At 34.7% G+C, this 25,161-nt stretch overlaps 1 protein-coding gene across 5 annotated transcripts in view; it reads left to right on the forward strand.

The window, feature by feature from the left end:
- Window positions 1-9,561: 9,561 nt before the first annotated feature.
- Window positions 9,562-25,161, forward strand: part of LOC142337650 (uncharacterized) — a 224,756-nt gene continuing 209,156 nt past the window's right edge. For all 5 annotated transcript variants that reach the window (XM_075387045.1, XM_075387041.1, XM_075387044.1 and 2 more), the window contains exons 1-5: window positions 9,562-9,695; window positions 9,771-9,925; window positions 13,042-13,276; window positions 19,655-19,722; window positions 22,911-23,094. In XM_075387045.1, the coding sequence (XP_075243160.1) occupies window positions 9,612-9,695; window positions 9,771-9,925; window positions 13,042-13,276; window positions 19,655-19,722; window positions 22,911-23,094 (726 nt within the window). In that variant the 5' untranslated portion in view covers window positions 9,562-9,611. The remainder of the gene's footprint in view (window positions 9,696-9,770; window positions 9,926-13,041; window positions 13,277-19,654; window positions 19,723-22,910; window positions 23,095-25,161) is intronic.

A 25,161-nucleotide genomic window follows, 5' to 3' on the forward strand; every position in this document is an offset into this window, starting at 1 on the left:
GTTATGCAAACATAAAATACGTACCATCTCATTATTAACAATTATGAGCAAACAAAATTTTAGTCTGCCATTCTGAAAACTCAACATCAATTGGGAAAGAAGTAATGTTTTTACTCTTCCATGCTTTTATTCAGGTTTCCATCTCTTTGCTTCTGTAAAGCTAAAAATTTTGCAGGAGAAATCACTCTAAACGATTTCTGATTGTTATATTTAGAAGCTTTCATTGCAATAACAAACCTTCTTTGCTTTGATCTAAAATCAAAACGTTTCGTGAACTGAAAAAAGCAGCTGAGAAAACTTTGTAATCAATCCTGATTACACGTCAGTTTCAAAGCATTTTCTTCTTCGATCGTAAAACCATGTCCTTTAATTTCTGACCCTTGTAGTAAAGCTGTTGACTTCTTATACGGCTCTCTAGTTTCGAAACTCGATAAGCTATTAGAGGACGCCTTTTGAGAAGCAGTACTTTGTTTATATGCTTTTGTTATTGGTTTAGAGTTCCTGTAGATCTAAAAAAATTCATAATCGATCATCTTCCTTTTGCGAGAAGTTTTCTCTCTTCCCAATGATTGCTCACAGTTACCATCAAGGTTCTTGGCTGTTTCTGGCGTGAATTCGTCTTCCCTAGCGTCCTGATGTTTTGTAAATTTGTTTGTTTGCCAACGCATTGAAAGGAATTATCATATTTTTTCTCTGCACTCAGCAGCTGGTAGCTGAATTGGCTTCATGAATGCCACTGATGCAATTTTCAGGATCCGGTTCCGTCCAGTTAATATTTTCTTTTTCGAGCATGCAGGATTTCTCTGTAAAAATTTCTCTTCCACCTTCCGTTAACTGCTGACTCCTAAGTGTTCTTTAACACATGTCTTTACCCTCATGTTCTGTTTCCTTGATGTCATCAATGATTGGGAGTTCGTTGACTAGCAAACTTGTTATTTTGTGTCGGGCAAACAAATCGCGAAAAATAGAATTGACCTAATCTGTTTGCTGTGTAGATGATTCCCAACAGTGCTCAGATTTTCTTCATCAATTCATTAATCGCCGGAAAATAGTCCTTCGAATATGATTCAAGTCTTTTTTCTTGCGGTGTAATCTACATTTGGCATTTTTACTTCTCCTTACAAGAAGGCACGTGAGTGTTTAGGTTGATGGCAAGGAAGATCAAACGATTGTTCCCAAGCTTGTCAAAGGTTCTGTCCTGATAGGAACCAGAACGTCGAATGTGATGGCGAGAAATTAAACGGAAAAGCAAGAAAAGGAAGTTTCACCTACGAGACAGCCAGGAATCTACTTGAGGTGCTTTTTTGAAGAAAACAGGTTGAAAAACTCAATTTCCGTAAGTTGCAGGTGACTTACCTGCTCGAGAAAGCTGAGACTATTAAATCAGAAGTACGGAGCATTATTACGGGAAAAAATTAAACTTTAGTAATTTTCTCGTTCGAAGAAAGATTTTCTCTTTGATAGAGAACAATAAAAAAGAATGATTCAAATGCCTGAAAAAATGTCGCATTGTCAAGAGAGATCGTTAAGAGAAAGCGACTTTGCAGTCAAAATCCTAGGTAAATAGAACAATCAGTATTTTTAAAAGGTTTTCCATCTTTCGTCTTAAAACTTGAAATGAAAGATAAATTAATAAAAGTCGTTTGTTGGTTAGTGCAAGTTAGTGCGTAGTATGCAAGAGAAGGGTAAATGCGATTAAAAATTTTATGAAGTAGAGGTATCCGCCAAATGCTACGCTAAAAGTCTAAGAGAGTTACGAGGGTATCGAGGACTTTGAATGGTGGCAAAACTTTCTAAAGGGAATGAATTTTTAGGTGTACGTTTTGATAAGGGTGATGAACTTTGTGTCACGAAGAAAACAAAATATCAATCAAAAATGAACAGAATACTCGACTGCCACCAACTTTTGAGAGTATACACAGCAAATGAGAAAATAATCTTTATTATAGAGAAAGAGGGGATAAAATTATCAAAAATAAGGAACGACGGACGCAAAAACAGTGCCATTGTTTGGATTGGCACAAATTCACTAAGACAATACGCAAGTGCGCCCTTTTGATTTTTTCGGGAATCTTCTGCCAAAATATAAAACTTTTATTTCCTCAATTGTTTTTGAAAAATTGACAGCTATCATAGAAGTTTTGAGTCTCATAGCTGGACAAAAACGTGATTCTCTGGAGCTTGGCAAATTAGATCACCAGGTTTTAAATTTTTTTACTCTAATTTCACTGTCTTGGAAGCCATCAATGTTGATCTACGGTGTTTTTACTCCAGTGACACCCCTCCCGATTTTGAAAAATTGACATTTAAGCTCCTACAAAAACTAGCAAACACAAAATATTTATCAAAAGTAATTGTATCTGCTACTGCCAAGAAGACGGTTTGGCCATTGGGAATTCCCTGGCATTTATATTGGAATAAATTTGAAAAAGAATTTTGATGAAAAACTTCTCCACCTTTCATAAAAATGGTTTAGAATAGCAGAAATTTGTCACATACACATAAACTGTCAAAACATGAGTAATAAGACAAAATCGGAGATGCTGTTTGGAAAAGATTTGTATGTAAAAACTCCACAACTGATAACCAAAGTAAAAAACTGAAATTATTTGAAAGATATTTAAATGACATCAATTGCGCAGTAAAAGACTAACCTAGTAATTTGCTTCAAATATGAACCAATTTGTCCGAAAATTTCACGTTCACAATAAACAAAATTGATGAAAAACATAAATCAGCCTTCCTGAATTTATAAATATCTTCCACAAAGAAAAGTTGCTTGTAAATTGTACCAGAAGCCCACAGGCAATGGAAAAATTCTAAATTCCCGTAGCTGCGATCCCCTCCAGCACAAAATATTGTAGAGGTAACTATCCATACATTTTTTTGATCTACAAGCAACAGGCAAAAGTGCCAAAGTGTTGCCATTTTTATTTCAAAAACGAGGGAAGTTACTAAGATCTTCAAACATCTCAATTCTATGGTCTTGTTCAAAAAATTAAGAACGAATTGCCAAACGAAAATTTTAAAAAAAATTTTGTTTTTTTGATAGACAATTTTCCATGAGCCTCTTATTTTTACTGTTTTGTGCATTAATTGAATTGAACTCAATTTAATTGTAATCGGAAAAAACTTGAGAAAAAAATTGGCGTTTCACCCGATGATGCTAGATATAGCGAAAACTTTGCACATTAAATTTTATGATTGATTATTTTTTCAACAACATATATCCATTGAGTGTGACTCCAATTTCATTCGTCATTAGTAGGAGCCTTTGTGTTATTCAGTGGATGAAACAAGTTTGGTGCTCCTTCTCTTCGCACGTAATAAATGGCAGCCATTTTCTCCTTAAATGCTCATCAATCATTTTGAACAGCGTGCTCGAGCTACTTTCTGTGTTGTTGTTGTTCTTTCGATTGCTGATATCGCTGATATCGTCCAGTACGTCCAAAAAATTTTTCTAGCTTTAAAACAATTGATCCTCGTTTAAATTTTTGATTTTAAATCTATCAGTTTGTTTAAAATAGCTGGGTTAATACTGAGACCTCGAACAGCAAACTGAGATTTACGATCGTCACGAATTTGTTGCAAGGAAAAGGTTCAATGCTTTTTGAACACTGTTTAAGGTACTTGCAACAATAGACAATACCATATTATGAACAGTCTCTAAAAATTGTTAAGTATATTAGATCATACTCTTGAGCTAGAGGTCTGACACATGGACATTTATCCACTGGAATAATTTTCCAAGCATTATACGGTAGCGAGGAATTGCAATATTTTATGTTGCGACCACGCCTTCGAGCCTGGCAACGCATTCCGAAAGTTTGCTTGACGATTGTTCGGAGGCTGTCAAAGACCGTCACTCAGCGTCAAGACGCCAGGCGCCAAGACTTCTTCGCCTTTGAAAAGCTTGACATTTGCTTTTAATCAATTTTTCTTAGTATGGGATCAGGAAATTAAAAATTTACAAGATAATCACCCTTCAGGAGATACAGCTGAAATTGCGTTCTCAGATTTGTTCATCACTCCAAAAAAACCTTTGCTAAGTTCAATTAAGGACCCAAATTTTAATATATAATCAAACTATATTGCAAAAAACGGTTTGGCCATGGGGGTTTGGCGGTTCTCTTGGCAATTACCTGAATGAAAAATGTTAAAGAAAAACTTAGCGCTAAGGATGAGGATCAGATGAGCTCGGTAAAAACAAAAAAACTCTTAACAAAAAAACTGCATCTGCCATAAAATTGGTTTGGAGTCGCAGGGCCGTCAAGTGCAAAAATTGTGAGACCTGTCGCCACATAAAATGTTATAATATAGGTAAGGAGCAGTACAAAAATTGGAAATTGTTTTTTTGGAAATGCCTCTGATAAAAAAATTTACTAACCGATAATCAAATTAAAAAAATTGTAATTGACAACAATTTGTAAATAACAAATGTGAGAACTGCTGCCGCAGAAAATGTCAAAATATAAGTAAGGAGCAGTACAAAAATTGGGGGACGTCATTTGAAAATGCTTCTGATGTAAAAACTTACTAAATGATAATCAAACTAAAAAAAATTGTTGTTGACATAAATTAAGCATTAAAAAAACTTCCCCGATAAATTGCTTCTGGAAATGCTTCTAATGTAAAAACTTACTAAACAATGATCAAATTAAGAAATTTGTAGTTGACATAAATTAAACAGTAAATAAACTGCCCTGATAAATTGCTTCAACTACGAATAAATTTGCATGACTTTTTTGAATTTACAATGAAAAAACGAGGTGAAAAACATAATTTAGCGTTCCTGGATATAGCAGATTTTCTACAAAGAATTGTCGCTTGAAAATGGTAGAAGCCAACAGACTGTGGAACAATTTTAAATTCCCGTGCCTGCGCCCCCCCCCCCCCTACAGCATAAGAAAAATATCGTAGAGGGTACTATCTATACGTTTTTTTAATCTAAGAGCTATTGGCAATACTTTGCCGAAGCTCTTAAAATCAACGAAATCAAATGGCCGAGAAATCAATATCCAAAAAAAATGTTCGTCAAGCATTTTGAATCGAATTTTTTTTCTAAAAAGACCGCAAAAACAACAGGGGAATGGAAGTCAAGCTGATATGCTCAAGCCGAATGACAAATCCGCACTTTTCTTGCTTTATAGAGGCCAATTAGGTATTGGACTAAAAAAGGTACAAAAGATAACGCATCTTACAGTGATTTACTCATCACGGCAACTAGGATTCTACTTACCTTCCTTAAAGTCTAGTTTTGACCAGCATCTATAACCGCACGTAGTAAACAAAATAAAAAAGGTTGGATGCACTTCAGCCTATGTAAGCCACAAGCGGATGGTAGAGCATCAAAAAAAATTACGTGGGTAGTTGAACATTTAATAAAATGATGTGCACATCACTTGCGTTTAATTTTGCAATAGATTTGTGCAATGTGCCACAAAATCTCATGAACCTCGAAGCAATACATAGCACAAATGAAGCCATTGCTGAACAAACGGGATGAGTACAGTTGTCATACTGCACAATTTGAAAATTAGATTCAACAAATTGAAACATTGAAAGTTGCCAAAATAGTACCCAAACTATAGAAAGTCAAAAGGAACTTCAAATATCCAAATTCATTGATCTTGATAAAAAAAACTAAAAACGAACTGCAAAAGGCAATTTCAGAATTTATTGTTATAACAATAAAATTTATATTTTTACCTACATGAGAAGAGATTTCTAGTGTCTATTTTAAGAATCTTTCTGTTTTTTACAAGATGCAACAAATTTGAAGCTGCTTTTCTTTTCTGAGAAAAATGACAATCATTTTATATTTAAAGTGCTCAATCAATCTTATCAGCTTGCTAAAGCTACAAGTTGTGTTGTTTCTGCTCTTGTGCTTGCTGACAGAGTACCTGATCACGTGTTGCACGTCCAGAGAACAATATCTTGCTTGAAGTCAAATTAACCTGGTTTAGTTTTTTTAATTAAAATCTTTCAACTTGTTTTATGTAATTGGGTTAATACCAAGTCCTCGATCAAGAAACGTAAATTTACGATCGTCAAGAGTTTGCCGCATGAAAGTCAAACGACTGAAAGTCAAAGCATCCACCACAGCTACATCCCACAAAATTTGTTTGCCTTGATTCCAGGGTACAAGAATCATACCATCAGGTCTTTTGTTGTCGATTCTTTAGAGATGAGGTAGTTCTCTAACAGAGGTAACACGAATAGAGGCTAAAAATTTGCTTATATAATTGGTTCAAATTAGCGTGACGTGAGAATTTCCCTGCACTCCTTACACAGGAAAGCCCATGCAAACCCGAGAATTCCCATTCTTTAACACAAGAAAAAAAGAGAGGCTCGAAAATTTTTCCACCCAAGCGAAGCCCTACAGTAATTTTAAACTGCTGATTTGACAACCTAAGACTAATGGTTTTGCCAGGTGTTATAATTAGCCATTGTGACGCAAACTCATCTTGATAGGCGTCTAAACGTTCTTACTCACTTGGGCAACAAATCGGTAAGAACCTTCTGATACATAACCGTGAAGCAATTCTTCTGATGTTTGTTGTCTGGTGCTTCGAGGATTTCTGTTACTGCATACTACGCTTCCAGGCCAAAATTGAACTCTTTGTCTTCAAACTCCTCTCCAAAGAGTTGTTACTGGGCTTCACGGTCACCTAGTGAAGCCATACTGTTTCATTGGGTCTGTTTCATCAAATCAAGTACTTGTTCTGAAAAAATGCAACAATATAAGCATGCTAAAATAGTTTTGTAGAAGATAAAAACCATAATTTGCGTCCAGATGCTCAGCAGTGTTTGATGTTTTATCAGGTTCATCAATTTTGGTCGCCAAAATGCCGCACTTAATTGCATCTCCAGCCGGGGCTTCTAAAAAACAAGCTGGTCTTTAGCTGTCAGTTTTATAACAGGTCTCATTTTTTGAAATTGTTGCAAAATTGCGTTATTCTGCGTGACTGTAGGATTTTTCAAAAAACATAGCTCACATATAGCAATATTCAGACACCAACCATGATATTTTTCAGAACTCATAAACCGCTTAAGATCATTCTACACAATTTTGAAATTATTGGCGAAGTTTCCATCATCTTAGTTCCTTTCATTAATTTTCGACTGCCTATCATTCACAGGTACTTGGATTTTGTCTACAAAAAGGTAGGGTCTTCGGGATTCCAGTGCTGTGTCCACTCTTCAGATGAGATGATTGTATCGCCGTAATTTTGGAAACTAGGATTGCTGTAGGCTGAAAAAGCAAAATGATACAAATTGGGTCATGTAGCTTGCACATGTTTTAAAATGGTCTTGCGGTTTAGGGCATTAAATGCAATTTCAATATCCAACTTTAGCGATACATGCGTTTTAGGAGACGGGGTTTTAAAAATGTTTCTGAAAAGACGAGACTTGATCTCTGAGCTTTTACGAGTGCCACATCCAACTCGGTTTTTCCTTTCGTTCATCTGAGACTTTGCATCCAGCGCACTTTGTAACGATTTTCCGCAAGGTATTGCCTATCGCAATGGGCCATAGACAACCATCTATTTTAACTAACGCGATTGATTTAGCTCCAAGGAAAAACGGTCTTATGTTTTCTGGGACTTTGTTATTTGCAATTACAATCACCAGTTTTGTTAGACTTTTTAAAAACTCGAGCCCAGCGCTTCCATCAGACTTACACACACGATCTTTCAAAACTTCAGTAGCCGAGCCGTTGGGGCTAATGCCAGACTCATTAGAAAAACATGTTATACTTTTGTTAACGTCGTACTTTATATATATTGTTTATATTTTCAACGGAAAGAACATTGATAGAACTACGGCTCGGATGCTAAGAAAGCAGTTCTCATAGTCTTCAGTGTTACATTGTGCAAAAAAATTTTCAGAGCTAGCTAAACCTATTCCCGCTTTTACATTGTCTCCATCTAATTTAGCTGAAATAATTCCAATACGCTTTTCAAAGTTCGAATCGTTTTCTACCTTGAAGTCCTTTGTATAAGCAGTCGGCAAAGTCTGATTATTAAACCGTACTTTTTGGTTGATTAGAGAACTGATGCTGTTTTTTTATCCGAGCTTTTAGGTTGACACAAAAAAGACAAGATGGCTCTTAAAAAATCAAATAACTACGACGCAGGCTCTCTGATTATATCACCATTTTTTCCGTTAAGCTGTTAGCCACAGGAGCACGTGAACGCTTAGGAACTCTTTCCAAAAACCGAGCTTTCGAAGCTTTCATCACACTCAAGTGTGAGCTCATCAGAACACGCATGATCTATTACCCGAACAATTTTTTTTTTTTAAAAAGTAGGTAAATTAAGAAATGCCCCTCCCTAACATTGGGTGCAGATTTGCTGGTCCGGGGCACTCAGAGCACTACGTCTTCAGAATGTTTTGCGTATTGTTTAAATCTATCAATAAAATGACATATACAAACATCAGCTGAGGAAGTAAAACCAGAGACAGACAGCATTAGAAAACAAACAAAAAATGACGAAAGTAGATGAGTCAAACTAACAGCTCCCTTCTTCAGCCATAGCTTGCATCGAGGTATCTACAATTTTGCGCCGCATAAGCGTCCCTGACGCACGAAAGCAGAGGAAAGAACTAAGGAGAGCAAAGCTGATTTTTGTCCTTAGATACGATATGATAGCGTAGCTGTCCTCTTTTCGCGCAGAGAGCTTTGATGCCAGTTGTTTCAGCGCTTTTGAAGCTGATGGGCCAGCTCCACCAGTGCATGCGAAGACAAGCAGACAAAATGTTGCTTTCTTAACCTCAGTTGTTCTTTTATTAACCGAACAATGGAACATTTTACACACTTGTAAGATTCTAGTTTCACGTTCACAGAGATTTAATTTTACGCAAACACCATGGTACCAAGTCTAAAATTGCATTGAATCCAGTTTACAATTGCAGATGGCTTAGAGCAGTTTTCGGGGTTGCACAAAACTTTGTCTCTCTTTGGCATCACTAATAAGTAAAGGAGTAGTTACGGGAAAAACGATTATGCCGAGCCAAAAGGCCCTAAAAAAATTAAACCGCAAAAAATACTCACGCAAAAAATACTAAACCGCAAAAAGGAACGGTCTCGCCGGTTTCCAAGCACATTTTTTAATAAAGAATCGCACGCAATGTGGAAATTCTTCGATGAAAGGTTTTCCGAATATAACAGCGTCACGTGGCAAATGGTTTGTGATTACAACAGCTGCAGAAACAACTGGACATTGTTTTAACCATGATAAGGACAATGTCCCCACAGCTGTGGCTCCGAATTCTCTACAACAACAATTTGTAAATGTATATAGATTGACTTGCCGCCCCGAGTTGACCGACTAGCCAATCAGGGTATATTATTATTTTTCACCTGCTTGTGCATTTACAGTAATCCTAGTTTGTCTTACATTTTTTGTTTTTATTGTTAGTTTTGAAAAAAAAATAATTGCTTTGTGAAAACTAAGAGAGGACTGCGGACTAGCCAACGTTCTTTTGTTACCGAGGATTTTTCGTTTGGGCATATTAGTTGTCATGGTCGTGAATTCCGTCGTTCAATTTGTATATTGATGTATTGGTTCATTCAGATTTCAATGTTTTTCTAAGTTATTTTGAAAATGGATGTTAGCTGGGTGGCATTGCTTGTTGGAGCTCTGTGCTTGCTTTGGTCGTCAAAAGCTGCCAATATTACGCACTTTGAGGTAAATTCCATTCGCCCAGACAATTTCCGAAAATATCTGTTGCCTGTTTGTTAATCTGAATGTTTTTTTTTTCAGCCAACGCTCGAAACGAATCACAAGAATCTTGTAGTGAAATGGTCTGACGTAGACAAATCGACTTTAATTCTTGCTGTCGGTGAAAAGTTAGCCGATAAAGTGCAGCCGTCCAAACTCCTCTTATCAAAGGACACGAAAGATGGCTTTAATGAAATGTGAGTCACTTTCTCGACTTTTGGTCAGGGAATAACTTTATATTCCGCGTTTAAATTTTCTGGTGTTCCATAATCTTGAAAATGTTTGAAAACATACTGCAAATATTGATATCGGGAATTTAAATCCTGCTTTCGTGGTCAGGGATTTGGTGCAATTAATTGGCTTAAGAAAAAGGTGAACAATTAATTTAATTGGCCAAACGCAGCAGACAGTTAATCATCAATTAAATTTAACTTCCTGTCAATTTCCTACTTCGTTTTTCGAATTTTCTGGATTGATTTTTACCTTAAAATATGTACATATAGGCTTATTTTTATTAATAGCCGCGAAGCGATAGCGGCTATTATTGGGGACATTGTGGTTTTTTTACGACTCCAAGAGGAGTATTGGTTTTCTTAAGGTTTTTTCAATACTATTTGTTCAGGCAGCGTTTTGACCTATTAGTGAAAGTGAGTTAATTTGCCGTGTGAACATTTTCGGTTCATGTCGTGTGAACTAACTTTTGCCATGTAAACTAGATTCTTGTTCTTGCGCTGCGTTTAGTGAATGACTTTTTGACTTTGAAGAGTTTTTGAGAGATTGGCTCATATAGATGACAGTGTTTAGCCGTGTTTTCGTCCATTTGGCCCATTTTTTTTATTGTAACTTGGTTTTTTGTAGAAGTAATTTTTGATCTATGACGCTTGAATATGCAATCATCTGAAATCAGTACCACAATCTTTCTGAGAGCCTAATAATGCGTTTCAAGTGCAAAATTGGCCCATATTTCTTATTGTTTTGTCATTTTTTGGCTTTTTCCATTAATTTCTTCATTTTTGGCTCTTTGAGCGGACTTTTTTAAACAAAATTAGTAAATATGTCAACGGTTTTTTGACAACCCCTAAATTGGATGCGTCTTTTTGACTTTAGGTGTTTTTGCTTTGTAAAACTGTACCATCGTACAGTTTTTGGTGCACCATCGTCGTTTTTTGGTTTCGTCGTTTTTTGGTTACTAATTGAATTGTTTTGGTGATAACATATCTCGAGCATTTTTATTTTTTTTCAGATTGTTTCTGTTTCGCAATTGAGCTGTTTTCACTTCCTGAGACAAGAGGATGGCTATGTAATGTTCATAAAGCTCGATTGTTTAATAACAATGAATCCATATTTTTTACCTTAGTTTTATATTGTTTTTTGATTAGAGTTTCCAATTTAGTTTTTTAATTTTTCAGAAATTGCGAAACATTTTTAAAAATCTCACAATGTATGTATTCTCCACATTCTAGCATGTTTCTTTTAACATTTTACTTACAGCTATGTTTTTTGCCCTGCCTTTATTGAATTGAAAATTATCGATTTGAACCAATAATTTTTGTCTTCATTTTTTTTAACAGTTTTTTATTTATTTGCAATTGATTTTAACATAATATGGCGCTGAGCTTTTGTTAGCTTCACTTTTACAAATTTTGAACAAATGTATTTTTCTGCAGATATTCTCACGGCTTGTTTTTGGTAACGTTTGAATTTTTGCATTTGGATATTGTTCTGTCTCTTTAGTCTTCATGAATAAATTCCGTTTGAATACTTTTTGGTTATTGTTTAGTTTTATCGCGTTCATTGTGATTTAAAGCTACAGCTATTGTTTATAGTTGAAGCGGCAAAGAAAATTTACTTAATTACCAATTGATTACTGTTTTTTATTGATTGTATAATAGTGTTTCGACTGAAAGAACTTACGGAAATTGATAAATTTTGTAACAATTTTTAGCTTGCAGCATTCAAAATTTTCTTCCAAATTAAAGTTTTGGGAGCCTAAAATGTCTCGATTTTTCCTGCTTGCGTACTTCGATGGTTTCAACTGCGTACAAAAAGTTTGGCTTGTTTAATAGAAAGGAGTAATCTAATTTTTGAATTCAATTGGTTTTATAGGCTGTCTTTATTTTTCGACTGCATTTTTTTTGTTTTTAGTAGTCTTTTTAGTAGGAGCCAGTTCATCTAAAAGGTAAATCTTAAACGAAGATGACTCTTCGAGTTGTTTCCGGAATTTTTTTGGCTATGTTTTTAATTCGTCGTCTCCATCGATGATTCTTGCGACATGACTTCTTGCAATTGACTTTTTCAATGTCAGTAATTTCTACTGCTTTGCAGTTAAAATTTGTCTGCGTGACGTCATTTGTTCTGCTTTTAGGTCAATTGCGTGACTTACTCACGCAAAAAAATGATTTCTGAACTCGCTCAATGAACTTTAAATTTTGTGAACATTTTCTAAGCTGCATCTAAAAAGTGCCAAACGTATGTGCCCTGATTCTTGAGTATTAGAGTCTTTGAGTTTTTGATTTCAAATAGTAATTTTGAAAAAGTTACACTAGGGTTTTTTCCTTATAGAGCGTATTTGTCTCATAAAAATGACATTCTGAATCTAACCAAAAAGTCTAGTGGCCCATTAAAGGACTGGTGGTCAGTCTGTCTATCCTATTTCTTTAGTTGTTTCAATTCGTGGAAGGCCACAAGCTTCTATCGCGGCTATTTTCTGGCAATCTGTCGATCATGTTCTTTTGTTTTCAAGCTTTTCATCTCGAACAAAAAATTCGTTGCCCCCAAAATCTGTCAAAATTGCCTACTTCTTGCGACAGAAATTCTGATGACGTAAATTTTACCGTTGTTTTAGTTTTGCAACCTTTTAAGATGTTGTTTAACTTTCTGCAATTATTGGCAATTAATTGTGTCGTTCCTATCAATAATTGATATATGGTCACCGACCCACTATTACAATCAATTAATTGCCTATTAATTTTTCCCAAATCCCTGCGAGAGGTTCCTGCGATATCTTAAAGAAGTTGACTAGCTGAATTTTTTTCGAGTTTAACTGGAGAACTATTCAAGATAAAAGGGGATGCGAACGCGGATATACCTTTTTGCGCTATTTTACAAGCTTTTCATATTTTTGTTTTCTACTCTGGTCCCTTTCCAATACGCCAAACGCAAATTTTATTGAATTTGAATGATATTTAACAGCTTTCATATTGCTAGTAGGGCTCTAAAACGGCCTTGGAAAATATGAAACAGAATAGATCATGAGTGTTTTTACAACAATGTTCATTACCACCCATGGGATGTTTCGCCTGTTTCATTTTAGAACACTGAAGTACCCCGAGTCCAAAGATGTATTGGCTCAAGGACTCTACTTAAACGGATCCCGCCTGATAATTACTGATAGCCAAAGTAATGTTATCTGTTCCTCCTTTGACTTCCTTGCGAGTAAAGCCAACGGAGGAATCTTATGTTCCAGCGTGGATTTCAACCCCGAAAACATTATATTTCATCCCTCATTGATCAATGACGTTCTCATCCTAGACAAATCTACAAAAAGGGTTAGTCTTCTGTAAAAATACGGAACAATGGCTGCGTCAATATTGCACTGTTGTTTAAAACAATCTTAACATTTCAACGGAATTTGAATCTTCAGGGCTTTGACGTTTTTATTCAGTCGAAAAGTAGTGCTGCGTTTGAACTAATTCTAATGAAATTCAAATATATCTGTTCCTAAAACTTCATCGAAAGCCACAGATAGTGATTTTCTTGTGAGAACTGTACAATAGGGGCACTTCGTCCAAAGAAATACAAAGAGAGACGTATTTGACGCTGAAAGGAAGTTTAAGAGCGAGTTAAAAGAGCTTTTTATTTGCTCTCAAACGAAGTCAGTAGAAATTGTATTAGTCCTGTCGGTCTTATGCAATTTTTCATGCTACTAATTTTTGCCTAACCACAGCGGTTTCGTATCTTTGTCTCGGGTTTATCAAGCAAAGCTCAAGGGCGTTGAGTCTCTCAATAGTTCTCCAAGAGCCTTTAACAGTATCGAAGTATGCGGTTCACCGAAACCGTCTAGGAGACATTGTTTTACCCCCGAGACTGCGTGAGCGTAAATTTAAAGTGCGAAGGGAAATTTTATGTGATTTAGATAAATCCTCCGCCTTTTTGTCGCCTACCGTTTCTTCCCCACCTCACATTCCTGCCGCCTCCTTCAACCAATAAGGTTATAGGCTACATGTAAGCTTAAGCTATCACTACTAAAAATCCATAGCCCTCGTTCTAGTGGAATTCGTCCGACGTTAGTCGCTTATGTTTATGAACACTTTAGGCGCAAAATATTCTGATGTCTTTAGCAGTAGGTTTTATTTGTAATAATTTTTTATTGATCTTTCTATGCCCAGTAAGCTAAATTAAGTGTTAATACTACTACATTCTAATTCAAATACAGAAAAAGCTATTATTCTATCATCTGATTGGGAATGCTTGAACGAAAGAGTATCTTTGCTAATCATTATTCAAGATTTCAACATTTTCCTATCGCTAGATAGTTTTGACCAGTTCACAGTTGCGTTTCAATCGTTTTTTGATTATCGATTTCGCATGCGTATTGAGTTTTGGACGGTTTGTTTAACTGAATTGTCTCGTTTATCTTAGTGCTTTCTTTTGTTCAACTAGTTCATTAATTGCTTCTAAAAAAACTCGCGGGGTAGTTATATGGACTAAATTGGTATCCAATGAATCATTTTGGCCCGTTTGAGCTGTTGATGTATTTGTTATAGTTATTATTACCCCGTCAACGTCTCATTTGCACATTTTAAACTACTTTTTTACTACTGATTTTTCGCCTGGCAGTTTTTTGTAACCAAATGACTTTTCGTCCTCAAAACGAGATAAGAAGAGCCTGGCGGGCATTAAGTCGCGCTCGATCAGTTCTCTTAGAGCCTTACGCTTTGCTTGTCTCCAAGCAAGCGATTCGTCGGAACTAGCGAGGAATCATAGTTTTATGGTGTAAAGGATGGTTAAATTTTGACCCTTCCCCCCCCCCCCCCAAAAAAAAAGTTGACCCCCATATCAAAATGTTTTTGTTCCTCCACTTCAGGGTTTGGAATCATACGCTCAGCTGGGTTTTTTACCATTAAATTTTGGCCGATCATAATATTTATCTTAGAGAGTTGTGAGTGGTATCACTGGAAAGTCCGTCAAGCGTAGAGTGTAAAATTTCAAATATTGTGTAAAAGGATTTTTCGAAATTATGTCTTTCAATGAGATATAGAGTTTTCAAGGCTTTGTGAACATTTCACTTTTTACATCAATGTTGTTCACATTTTTGGCCATATTTAATCAATTTTTGCCCAATTATGTTACCAGTTGCTGACGTGTTTTATTATCCCTGAAGCAATATCCAGTCTCATCTTGTGTGTTGAGAATGAGACAGATTTTTATTTGGATCTATATTTTTCAATTTTTGAGCCATTGTTTTTTATTTACCTTTTGCTGCCATTTGTGTTGGTTCTTTCTCGACTTTCTGGCTAAGTATGATAACTGAAATTCATGGATTTTAATGTTGAAAACTTACTTTGTCTGAATTTGCTTATGGGCGAATAATGATTTTGTTAAGTTTATCACACTGAGTCGCAATACCGACCGGTCTTATTGAAGTTCTAACGATATCTAGAGGAACCTAAATAGTGTTCATTTTCTAATTTACGGTACTGATTATTTGGGAACTTTGTTTTTTTTTTTTAAAAAAATATAAGTTTTAGATCTTTTTACAATAGATGTTTCTTTTCTGTAGTTTTGTCACCGTGTGAGAAATGAAAGTTCTCATTGATATCACTATTGGAATGCAGCAAACTCATCAATGGTTACGACACTCTTCAATCTCATTAATTAGAAATATCCGTGGATTAAAATTGAGTCATATTTGATTCCCTGTTTCCTTTTCAATTGACAGCTATAATCTTAGATAGAAAATTGATGCTACTGACTTTTGTCAAGTTTGGAGAAACTTTGGTTTGTCACTTAATTGGTTTTTTAAGTTAGATTTGGTTGTTTAAAGTTGCACTTAAATTATTTTGATTGCTGACAAGACCAAATAGCCGATGATACATAATGGGTGCTTTTGAATGTGTCAATTTGATATTGAGTGGTTTTAAATATTTTTTTTCAGTAATGATTTTGGAAAAAATTTTGCCCTTCAATGTTTAATTTTCGACCTGTAAATCAATCTGAATAAACAGATTTCTTAGTGATATTAGTTTTTGGATTTTACTTCGAGTTTGTCTTTAATTCCAAAAATTTCGCGTCAATATTTCTAAAATTTGTCATTATTTTTTGCTTGTGTGTTTATATGAATTGGTAACCAATTTGCTTGAACAATGGTTGTAGAACTGAAGTTCCAAAAGCAAACTTTACCTACCTTACTCGTGACTTACTTTGTGATTGTACATTAAGGGTAAAATCGGGATTTTTTTATTCCGCACTGTTAAAAATTTTATTTGAGAATTTCAAATCTAATAGGAATTAAGTTGACAAGGAGAGCACCTTTTCCTTAATAGACCTTTCAGTTTAAGATTTTGTTTGAAAATGGGGGTAGATGCTCATTATTTTTTTTTGTAATGTTAGTTGTTCACTTAAATTTTTTTCAACTTGAGAAGGTTCATTAGAGTTGATCTCGTGTCTGTCATTTTGTATTTTTATGTTCCCATATAAGTGAAATAAAGTAATTTCCAATGAGGCATAGATGTATATATTTGTGTTTTTTGATAGTTATAATTTTTGATGGTTTTCTTTTCCTAAATGAAATTGAGTTTTGCCCGTAATTATTTTTCGTTTTGATGTACTGTTGCCTAAACTCAGTAATCATGAGTCTTATCTTCCTACAGGTAGGTGTTATCTTTACACACGGCCTTCAAACTAAACATTAGTGAATTTTTATGTGTTTCAGTTGATAGCTACGTTTAAGTATCTAAAACTTCGTTTGATTGTTTGCTTTCAGAGAATTTCGTGTTTTTGAGTTCTGCCTCTGTTTGTTGTTCTTTTGACGGCCTCTTGCTTAGCCTTAATGTTGACAACTCTCATCGGTTTTCTTGTCAGTCATAAGTGAGATTTTAAGTGTTGCAGTTGAAGCTACTTACTTTAATGATCATAGCTTTTTGTTTTCTTTGTGATTTTTTTTTGAAATTTAATTGTAATTGCTGCGGATTGTATTTTTGTGACCAAGTCTTGTGAGTATATGGTCTCGTCGGTTTTCTCCTCAGATATAAGGTTTCTATTTCAATTTATCAGTTTACTTTTGCCCTTTTTCGTTTTGTCGGTCAGTCATATTAATTACAAGTATCCTTTGAGGAGACTTTGTTTTTGTTTTATGATTGAATGTGTCAAACTGACAGTTTAAATGACTTTGGCGTTGCTCGTTTTTGCTAAATTTTAGTGTCTTTGATTTTTGAACTTGTTTGTTACTTTTGACTTCAAATAGTGCTTTTATCTATTAGTACCTATTTTCAATGTCGGTGAAAGGACATGCTTCAAGGACGATTCAAATTCGGTTTTCTCATTTTTCATTTTAATCCTATCGCTTTGTTGCAATTGTTCTCTTGAAATTTGGTGACCGCGTTTTAAAAATGCAGATTGTGAATGGTTGCTTGGAAATTGTTATCATTGTGAATGCGACACTACTACTGTCTAGAAGAGGAATGAAGGTTATATCTTAAGAATTCTATTTTCTGTTTATGCATGGTTATATGCTTCGATAACCATTGGAAGTTGTCCCTCTGATCTAACTGATAGTCAGGTCTTGGTTTTTCCATGTATTAGGATTGTAATTTTTGGACTTTTTCCTGCTGTTTTTTTTTGTTAAACAAGCTTGTTCTGCTTTAACTTAGTTCTTAGCTGATTCAACATTTTGTGTGAATCTTTGACTTCTCCAGGCCTGTTTCACTCTTCTCTATTTCGACTCAAAGTGCTTTTAAACAGCAGTTGCTCAGTAAAGCAATGGAAAATGTACAAAGTCAGCATCGAAGAACGAAATCGAAAATGGAAACCGGATAAAGATGAATTCCAGATGCCCAGTATTTGAACTTCGTCTACCATGTCTAATGTTTCTGTTGCTGATACCAGTCCCTTTATCCTCTCGAAGAATTAAGAGTTTGTAAAAGTACGAAATAAAATCAATACTGGCGTTTTCTAAATTATTTTGTACAGCAATCAATATGAATCAAGGTTATGGGAATCAGTGGTAACTGTTTTCCGGCAATCTGTGAGAAGTCTTTCATGTACGTTTTATAACATAATTTTCTCAGTCATTTATGGCTAACACTTTAAATTACTTTGACCATTGCTTTTTAAACAAATTTTAATGAGTTTTCAATTTTTGTGCGTATTTATTGTTGCTTTTTGTCTCAACAATGAAATGTCTCATTGGCAATTTGTGCTTTCTAATGGCAGAGAGTTTGATGAGGGTTTTAATTTATATGTTGGTACCTTTTTTAATGATTGCGATGCTATTGCTTCAAAGGAAATACGTGAAATTTGATTTTCTTGTTTTTGTTTTATCCTACCGCGTTTTCTTCAATGTCTCTCTTAATTTGGTACATGCGTTTTGAGGACACATATTGTGGGTGTTATCAGTGGGGGTTGCTTTCCGGCAAGCTGTGAAGACTGTTATTCTTGTACCCTCGATTACCTTTTTTTCTCATAGTTAAAGTTTTGAAAGAAAAAATGGCAAATAGTAACGGCTATTGGTTAAAACTGTTTACATATAATTTGTTTCATCAATATTCGCCCATTTTTTTCAACCACCTTTCATGGCTGCCCTTGTTTTTACAATTCAAACAATTTGAATTGTATTGGTGCGCTTTCTTCTGTTCACACATTTTCATAATTTTTGAATGCAATTTGGATTGATGATTGTGAAAACAGGAAGTGGAGGGCAAATGCCAGTGGTTTTGAAGCTGAAAGTTTTCCACTTTAGTTGGAAAGCAGAGTGAGAAAACGTTATTTGATCAAAAAGTCGCTTTCTCGCGAGTTTTTCAGCAATTTTCTCTAAATTGTTTTTTCATCCTTTCATTTTCAATTCTGGGTCAAGATTTTTTAGCCGATAATTTTCTTTGAATATTAGGTTTTTTCTTTTGTCGAACAAAAATTTGTTTAGCTGTGGCATAGTTCACCGCTTGTTCAACATTTTGCGTGAATTATTTTTGACTTCTCAAGACCTGTTTTACAGGCTGTGTTAGTCCAATTTTAGATACATGCCAGTTAATCGTATGCCTCTTTTTATTGAAGTATCTCTAATGCTTCTTTTTTGATACTAGCTCCTGTATCTCCAAATAAAGAAACAGAGTATGTCTGTCTAATTACGGAATGACAAATAATTTTGTTCGAAAATAATTTTTCATTTTTGTCTTTTTTTAAATCGCGGGTTTGGGAACCATTCGGTTTTTCCGGCAATCTGCTTGGTGTGTTCTTCATAGTTTTTTAACACATGGTAGAGTTCTAAAGAAAATATGTCAAGCTGAGGCAGTTATTTCCTGTTACAGTGAAATGTTCGTCTTTTTTTGAGGACTGTGTTTGTTTTCCACAGAGAAGTTTTGATTATTTATCAAACTCTTTCAGGAACAATTTCGTATTTTTTATCTGCTTATATTATACAAAGACATCCAAAGTTAATACGCTTAACCAATTTATAAGAAACCAAAATTAACATTAACTCAAATAAACGGTCATTAAGGGACGCGAAAATCGAAATTCGACCTAAAACTAAAATCGTTAACTAATGCGACCATAGAAACCATGAGGCTTTCTACTGATTTACCGTGCTAACGATGATTTTGTCTATTTCCCCACGTTCCCTGTTGGGGAGGGTTAATTTGTTTCCCTCCCTTCCTCACCCCTAACCGAGTGATTCGTCTGATATTAGTCATTGTGTTGCATTGTTTTAGTTATATCATTCTTCTGACTATGGCAACACCTGGCAGGCGGTGGCAGAACAAATTTATAACGTCTTCTGGTATGTTTTGCAATATGTTGCGGTTTATGAACTAGTCGCAAAAGTTCTTCTTAAAAAATTGTAAACAGAAATGTTATTTTGTAATCAGCATGGCCTTGACTTGTGGACTGCTGCGACAAATAACAACACGAGAATGATAAAAACCTTAAATTTGTGCCCGTGATCGTGGTTGATAAATTCAGATTCAATCGTAGATTCATCAATATCTTTTTAAAGTGAATTTCTACAACAGCTTTAATAGATTTCTTTTAATTCTTGTTAATAGCCGCCTCAGCTTCTCAGCCGGCTATTATAGCGCTCCTATTTTTTTTACAATTCAAAGAATTTGAATTGCATTGGGGCGCTGTCTTTCTACGACTCGGAGAGGAGTATTGGAGAAGTCCTTTTTTTAAAATCAATTTTTTGGAGTGAATTTTGAAGCGGGATATGAAACACGTGAAAAAATTTGGAGTGATTTTGTTGCTGAACAAAATGAAGAGTGGAGCGAAAAGAGTGGTTTTTTGTTCATATCGCTGTTTTCTAGAGAGCGAGAAATTTAGGTGTAAAAAAAATTTTGCAAGCGAGCGAAATTTTTTGTTCATGTGGCACATTTTAAAGCAGTTTTTTTTTCATTTTTTTGGTTAAGAGGTTTGGTTATGATTTTTTAGTTTAAGGCTGCTTTTGGTAGTGGTTTGAAGTTTTCTGGAAATTCATTTGATTTTTATGCTAATTGGAGGTTTTTCATGTGTTTTGTTGATTTTAGGGCTAATTTTTGCATTTTTGACGAATTTTTTGTTTTACTGGCTCAAATGGGTATGGAAAAGAACTCTTCTACTTGAGCAAAATTTAGATAACAATTGGTTACAGTTTTGTGGATATGAATCGTTTTTTTTTTTGTTGAGAGTTATGACAAAAAATGGCGAGAATTGGAACGATTCTTAGTTTTTGCAGTTTTTCGTTTTTTTTTAGACAAACTTCTTAGACTATTATGACTTGCCTATTGTTTTGCGAACATCTGGATACCCTATTGGCTGAAATATATTTTTCTTCGGGTTTATAATGCTTTTGTAATAAAAAATTTATTAACTTTTTCCAGTTTTTTATTGCAAGTTGTTTTAAAGACCTTTTTTTACAAAATTTTGCCTCATGCCTTTTAAAAAATTCAAATACGTGGTTTTAGTAAGTACTAGTTGTTTCGATGATGTAATTTTTTCAGCTATTTCGGGATCTCAATTTATAACAAAAGTTGATCAGATTTTTAAATCAGATTTTAAGGGATTTGATTTTATTGTTTTTACTTTTTTGTTTAATGTTTGCTTTCAAGATAATCATAAATTAGTGGAGGCACGTTTTGTCTGATGAGCAGTTGAATTGCTTTTAAATGGATTTCAACTTTGAGTCGTTTTTAAGGTACTGTTTACACATTTTCATGATTTTTGAGGTCAAATTGGAGTAGTGATTTTGGTCACGCCGAAACAGGAAGTGGAGCGAAAAAGCTAGTGGTTTCGCGGCGTAAAATATTTTCCGCTCTAATTTTAAATTAGTTTGAGAAAACGGTGTTTGAACAAAAATTCGCTTTCCGCTAGTGGATTTTTGTTCACATGCCGCAATGTCACTAATTTTTACTGTTTTTTTTATTTTTTCGATTTTTGGATCGGATTTTTTCTAAATGGTTTTCCGAACGCATTTATAGTTCATTCTAGGCCTAGTGTTTTGTTTGAACCAAATTTTCATTTTTTCTAGTGTTTTTTTTGTTCACAAGCGCCATTTTGACATTGATTTTGTGTTTTTTTTTGTTTTAATCTGTTTTTTAAATGGTTTTCCCAATTCAACCATAGTTTTTTCTAGGTCTAGTTATATGTTTAGTCAATAAAAACTCTTTGAACTGTTTGTCAGAAATTGTCCTGCTGTGTTTTATACAAATCAAAGTATTTGAATTGTATTAGGGCGCTGTCTTTTTTTAAGATCTGTTCACACATTTTCATGATTTTTGAAGTCAAATTGTAGTAAAGATTTTGGCACGCCGGAACAGGAAGTTGATTTAGAGAGCGAGTGATTTTGAGACGTGAATTTTTTTCGCTCTAATTTTAAAGTAGAGTGAGAAAACGGTGTTGGAACAAAAATTCGCTCTCTAGCTAGTGGTTTGTTGTTCACATGCGGCAATTTCATTTTGATTTTCACTGTTTCTTAAATTTTTTGGATTGGATTTTTTTCTAAATAGTTTTCTCAATCCATTCATAGTTCATTCTAGGCCTAGTTTTTTGTTATAACCAAATTTCGAATTCTCGCTCGTGGTTTTTTGGTCACATACGGCATTTTGACATTGATTTTGTGTTTTTTTTAAATCATTTTTGATCTGATTTGTTTAGAAAGTGTTTTCCCAATTCACTCAGTCCTTTTTAGGTCTAATTTTTTGTTAAATCAATAGAGATTCTTTGAATTGTACGTCAGGACTTGTCCTGCTATGTTTTTTTTGTCGAATAAAAATTTTTCGCTTTACCCTAGTTCACAGCTTGTTAACATTTTGCGTGAAATCTTTTTGACTTCTCTAGGCTAGTTTCACTCTTCTCTCATTCTGCTAGAAGTGTTTTTAGACAGCAGTTGCTTAGCAAAGCAATTAGAAATGAACAGAGACAGTATCAAAAAACAAAATCAGAAATAGAAACGGCATAAACCCATTAATCCCGATTTTAGATGCGCGGTTCTCAAACTTTGTTCTTAGTTACCATCTGTAATGCTTATTAGTATTGATACTAGCCCATGTGTTGTCTCACTACGTAACAGAAGTATGTTCATCTCCAAAATGACATCAAAAATTTTTTCGAACTTTAACATTTTTTTATACGAAAATCTTTTTTTCACTACTTTTTCCTCCTGTTTCAATCCCAATCTTGGTTATGAGAATCAACAGTGGTCTTCCGGCAATCTACCGGGTATGTTTATCCATTGAGCACCAAAAGCGTGTTGAAAATCAACATTAAAATATGCAATATTGCATGCATATAATAATAAAAACATATTTGGGACAGCTAAGAAAGATCTTTGGAAGTATGAATTTATTTTGTCAATCTAAAAAAAACTTTGTGCAACTAAATATTAAAATATGCAATGCTGCCTGTATAAAATAGTGAAATACATATAGGACCTTGATGAATAATTTTGCAACTGTTCTGAATATTTATCAGAGTAAAAGTTCGGTTAACTTACAGGGACGACTGGAGTGGTAAAAATGCAATTTATGTCGTGAGGAGAGAAGCGAGTGGAGACGATGATAATGCGTTCAACGCTGTCAAAACTACGGACTTCTTCACATCGTCAGTTCTGGTCCAATCTCAAGTGCACGATTTTGTGATGAAAGGGCAATTCTTGTTCTACTCTTCAATCATTTCTGTGGTGAGATGTTCTTTATAGCTGTAAGCTGAGCTGGCTATATTGCAGTGTTCCTGGTTTTTTTTACAATTCAAAGAATTTGAATTTTATTGGGGTGCTGTATTTTTACGGCTCGAAGAGAAGTGTCTTTTCTACGTCCCGAAAAGCAGTTATGGTTATCATCTACTCTTACGACTCAAGAGTTTTTATGGCGATCTGTTTTTACGACTAGAAGAGGCGTTGTGGTTTTCTGTTTTTTAATAGCCGCACAGCGATAGCTGGGGCTATTATTGACCTTCTCTTGGTTTTTTTATTTCGTCGCGATTTTTGTTACGACCATATGACGTCACAACCACTTCAAATCTGCTTTTTGTTCACTAATAGCCGCCTCAGCTTCCCAGCCGGCTATTATGGCGCTCCTATTTATTTTTACAATTCAAAGATCTTGAATTGTATTGGGGCGCTGTCTTTTTACAATTCAAAGAAATTGAATTGTATTGGGGCAATGTCTTTTTTTTAAGATCTGTTTACACATTTTCATGATTTTTGAAGTCAAATTGGAGTAACGATTTTGATCACGCCGAAACAGGAAGTGGAGCGAAAAGGCGGGTGGTTTTGCGTCGAAAGTTTTTTTTTCGCTCTAATTTTGAGTGAGAATACCGTGTTTGAACAAAAATTCGCTTCCTCGCTAGCGGTTTTTGGTTCACATGCGGCAATATCATTTCAATTTTTACTGTTTTTTCGATTTTTTGGATCGGATCTTTTTTCTAAATGGTTTCCACCAATCCATTCATAGTTCATTCTATGCCTAGTTTTTTGTTTGAACCAAATTTTGATTTCTCGCTAGTGGTTTTTTGTTCACCTGGGGCATTTTGACATTGATTTTGTTTTTTTATTATTATTTTAGATCTGATTTTTTAGAAATGGTTTCCCAATTCACTCATAGTCCGTTGTAGGTCTAGTTGTTTGTTTAGTCAGTGAAAGTTCTTTGAATTGTACGTCAGGACTTGTCCTGCTATGTTTTTTTGATTCGCTTTACCTTTTGATCTCGTTTTTCGGTTACTTAAGTCACGATTTTCACGTTTGACTTCTGACTTACTTCACTCACTGTTTCAACTGAGAGATTTTAAATGTTTTCACGCATTGAATTAAGCAATTCAGTGAATTCGTTTAAAGGACTATATCAAGATCAAAAGAAAAAGGATAACCATATAAAGCCGGTTCGTTAAGTCATAGTGTATCAGGTTTTGAAAGCCATTCACTCAATGAAATACGCAATGTAATGAATGCAATCAAGATCAAAAGAGCAAAATCAAAGGAGACGGGATAAACCGATAAAGCCCGGTCATTAAGTCATTGAGAATTAGGTTATAATAGTTCATCGGAGTGTTTGCTAGGTGATATCGGTATTAAGCTTATTAGCTTTCAGTTTAGAAGCTGAATTAATTAGTTTTAGAATCCAAATGAAACCGCACGCCGAATTAGAACACTTTCTGACACTGAAAAAAGAGAAAAAATCCGTCAGTTTATCTCTTCTTTTTCTGTTTCAACCCCGATGTGCATCAAACGTATCAACGACCGCTATTTTCCGGCAATCTGCCAGCTATGTTTTCTTTTCAAAGTCGAGCTCATTATTGCTCGAAAATTTTTTATGAGCATTTTTATAGTCGATTGCCTGAAGCTCTTTCCCTTTGTTAATTAGCTGTAACTTCTTTCGATACCGTTTTTCACTTTAGTTAAACCACGGACTTCACACGTACCTCACTCTTTCTACTGCATAGATTTTTATATCCTATCCACTCTATGAATTACGCAATATAGTGAATACAGTCAAGGTCAAAAGAGCAAAACCAAAAGAGACGCGATAAACTGATAAAGCCTGGTCAATAAGTCATTGAGAATTAGGTTATTGAAGTTCATCAGAGAGTTTGTTAAGTGATATCGGTATTAAGCTTATTAGATTTCAGTTTAGAAGCTGAATTAAGTATAGTTTTAGAATCCAAATGAAATACTTATTGACCCTTTTTGTTTCAATCCTGATATGCATCAAGGGGGTCAATGGCGGCTATTTTCTGACAGTTTAACGGCTAT

This window comes from Convolutriloba macropyga, chromosome 4, assembly GCF_964194025.1.
Source record: "Convolutriloba macropyga chromosome 4, txConMacr16.3, whole genome shotgun sequence".
In the NCBI taxonomy this organism is placed as follows: domain Eukaryota; kingdom Metazoa; phylum Xenacoelomorpha; order Acoela; family Convolutidae; genus Convolutriloba; species Convolutriloba macropyga.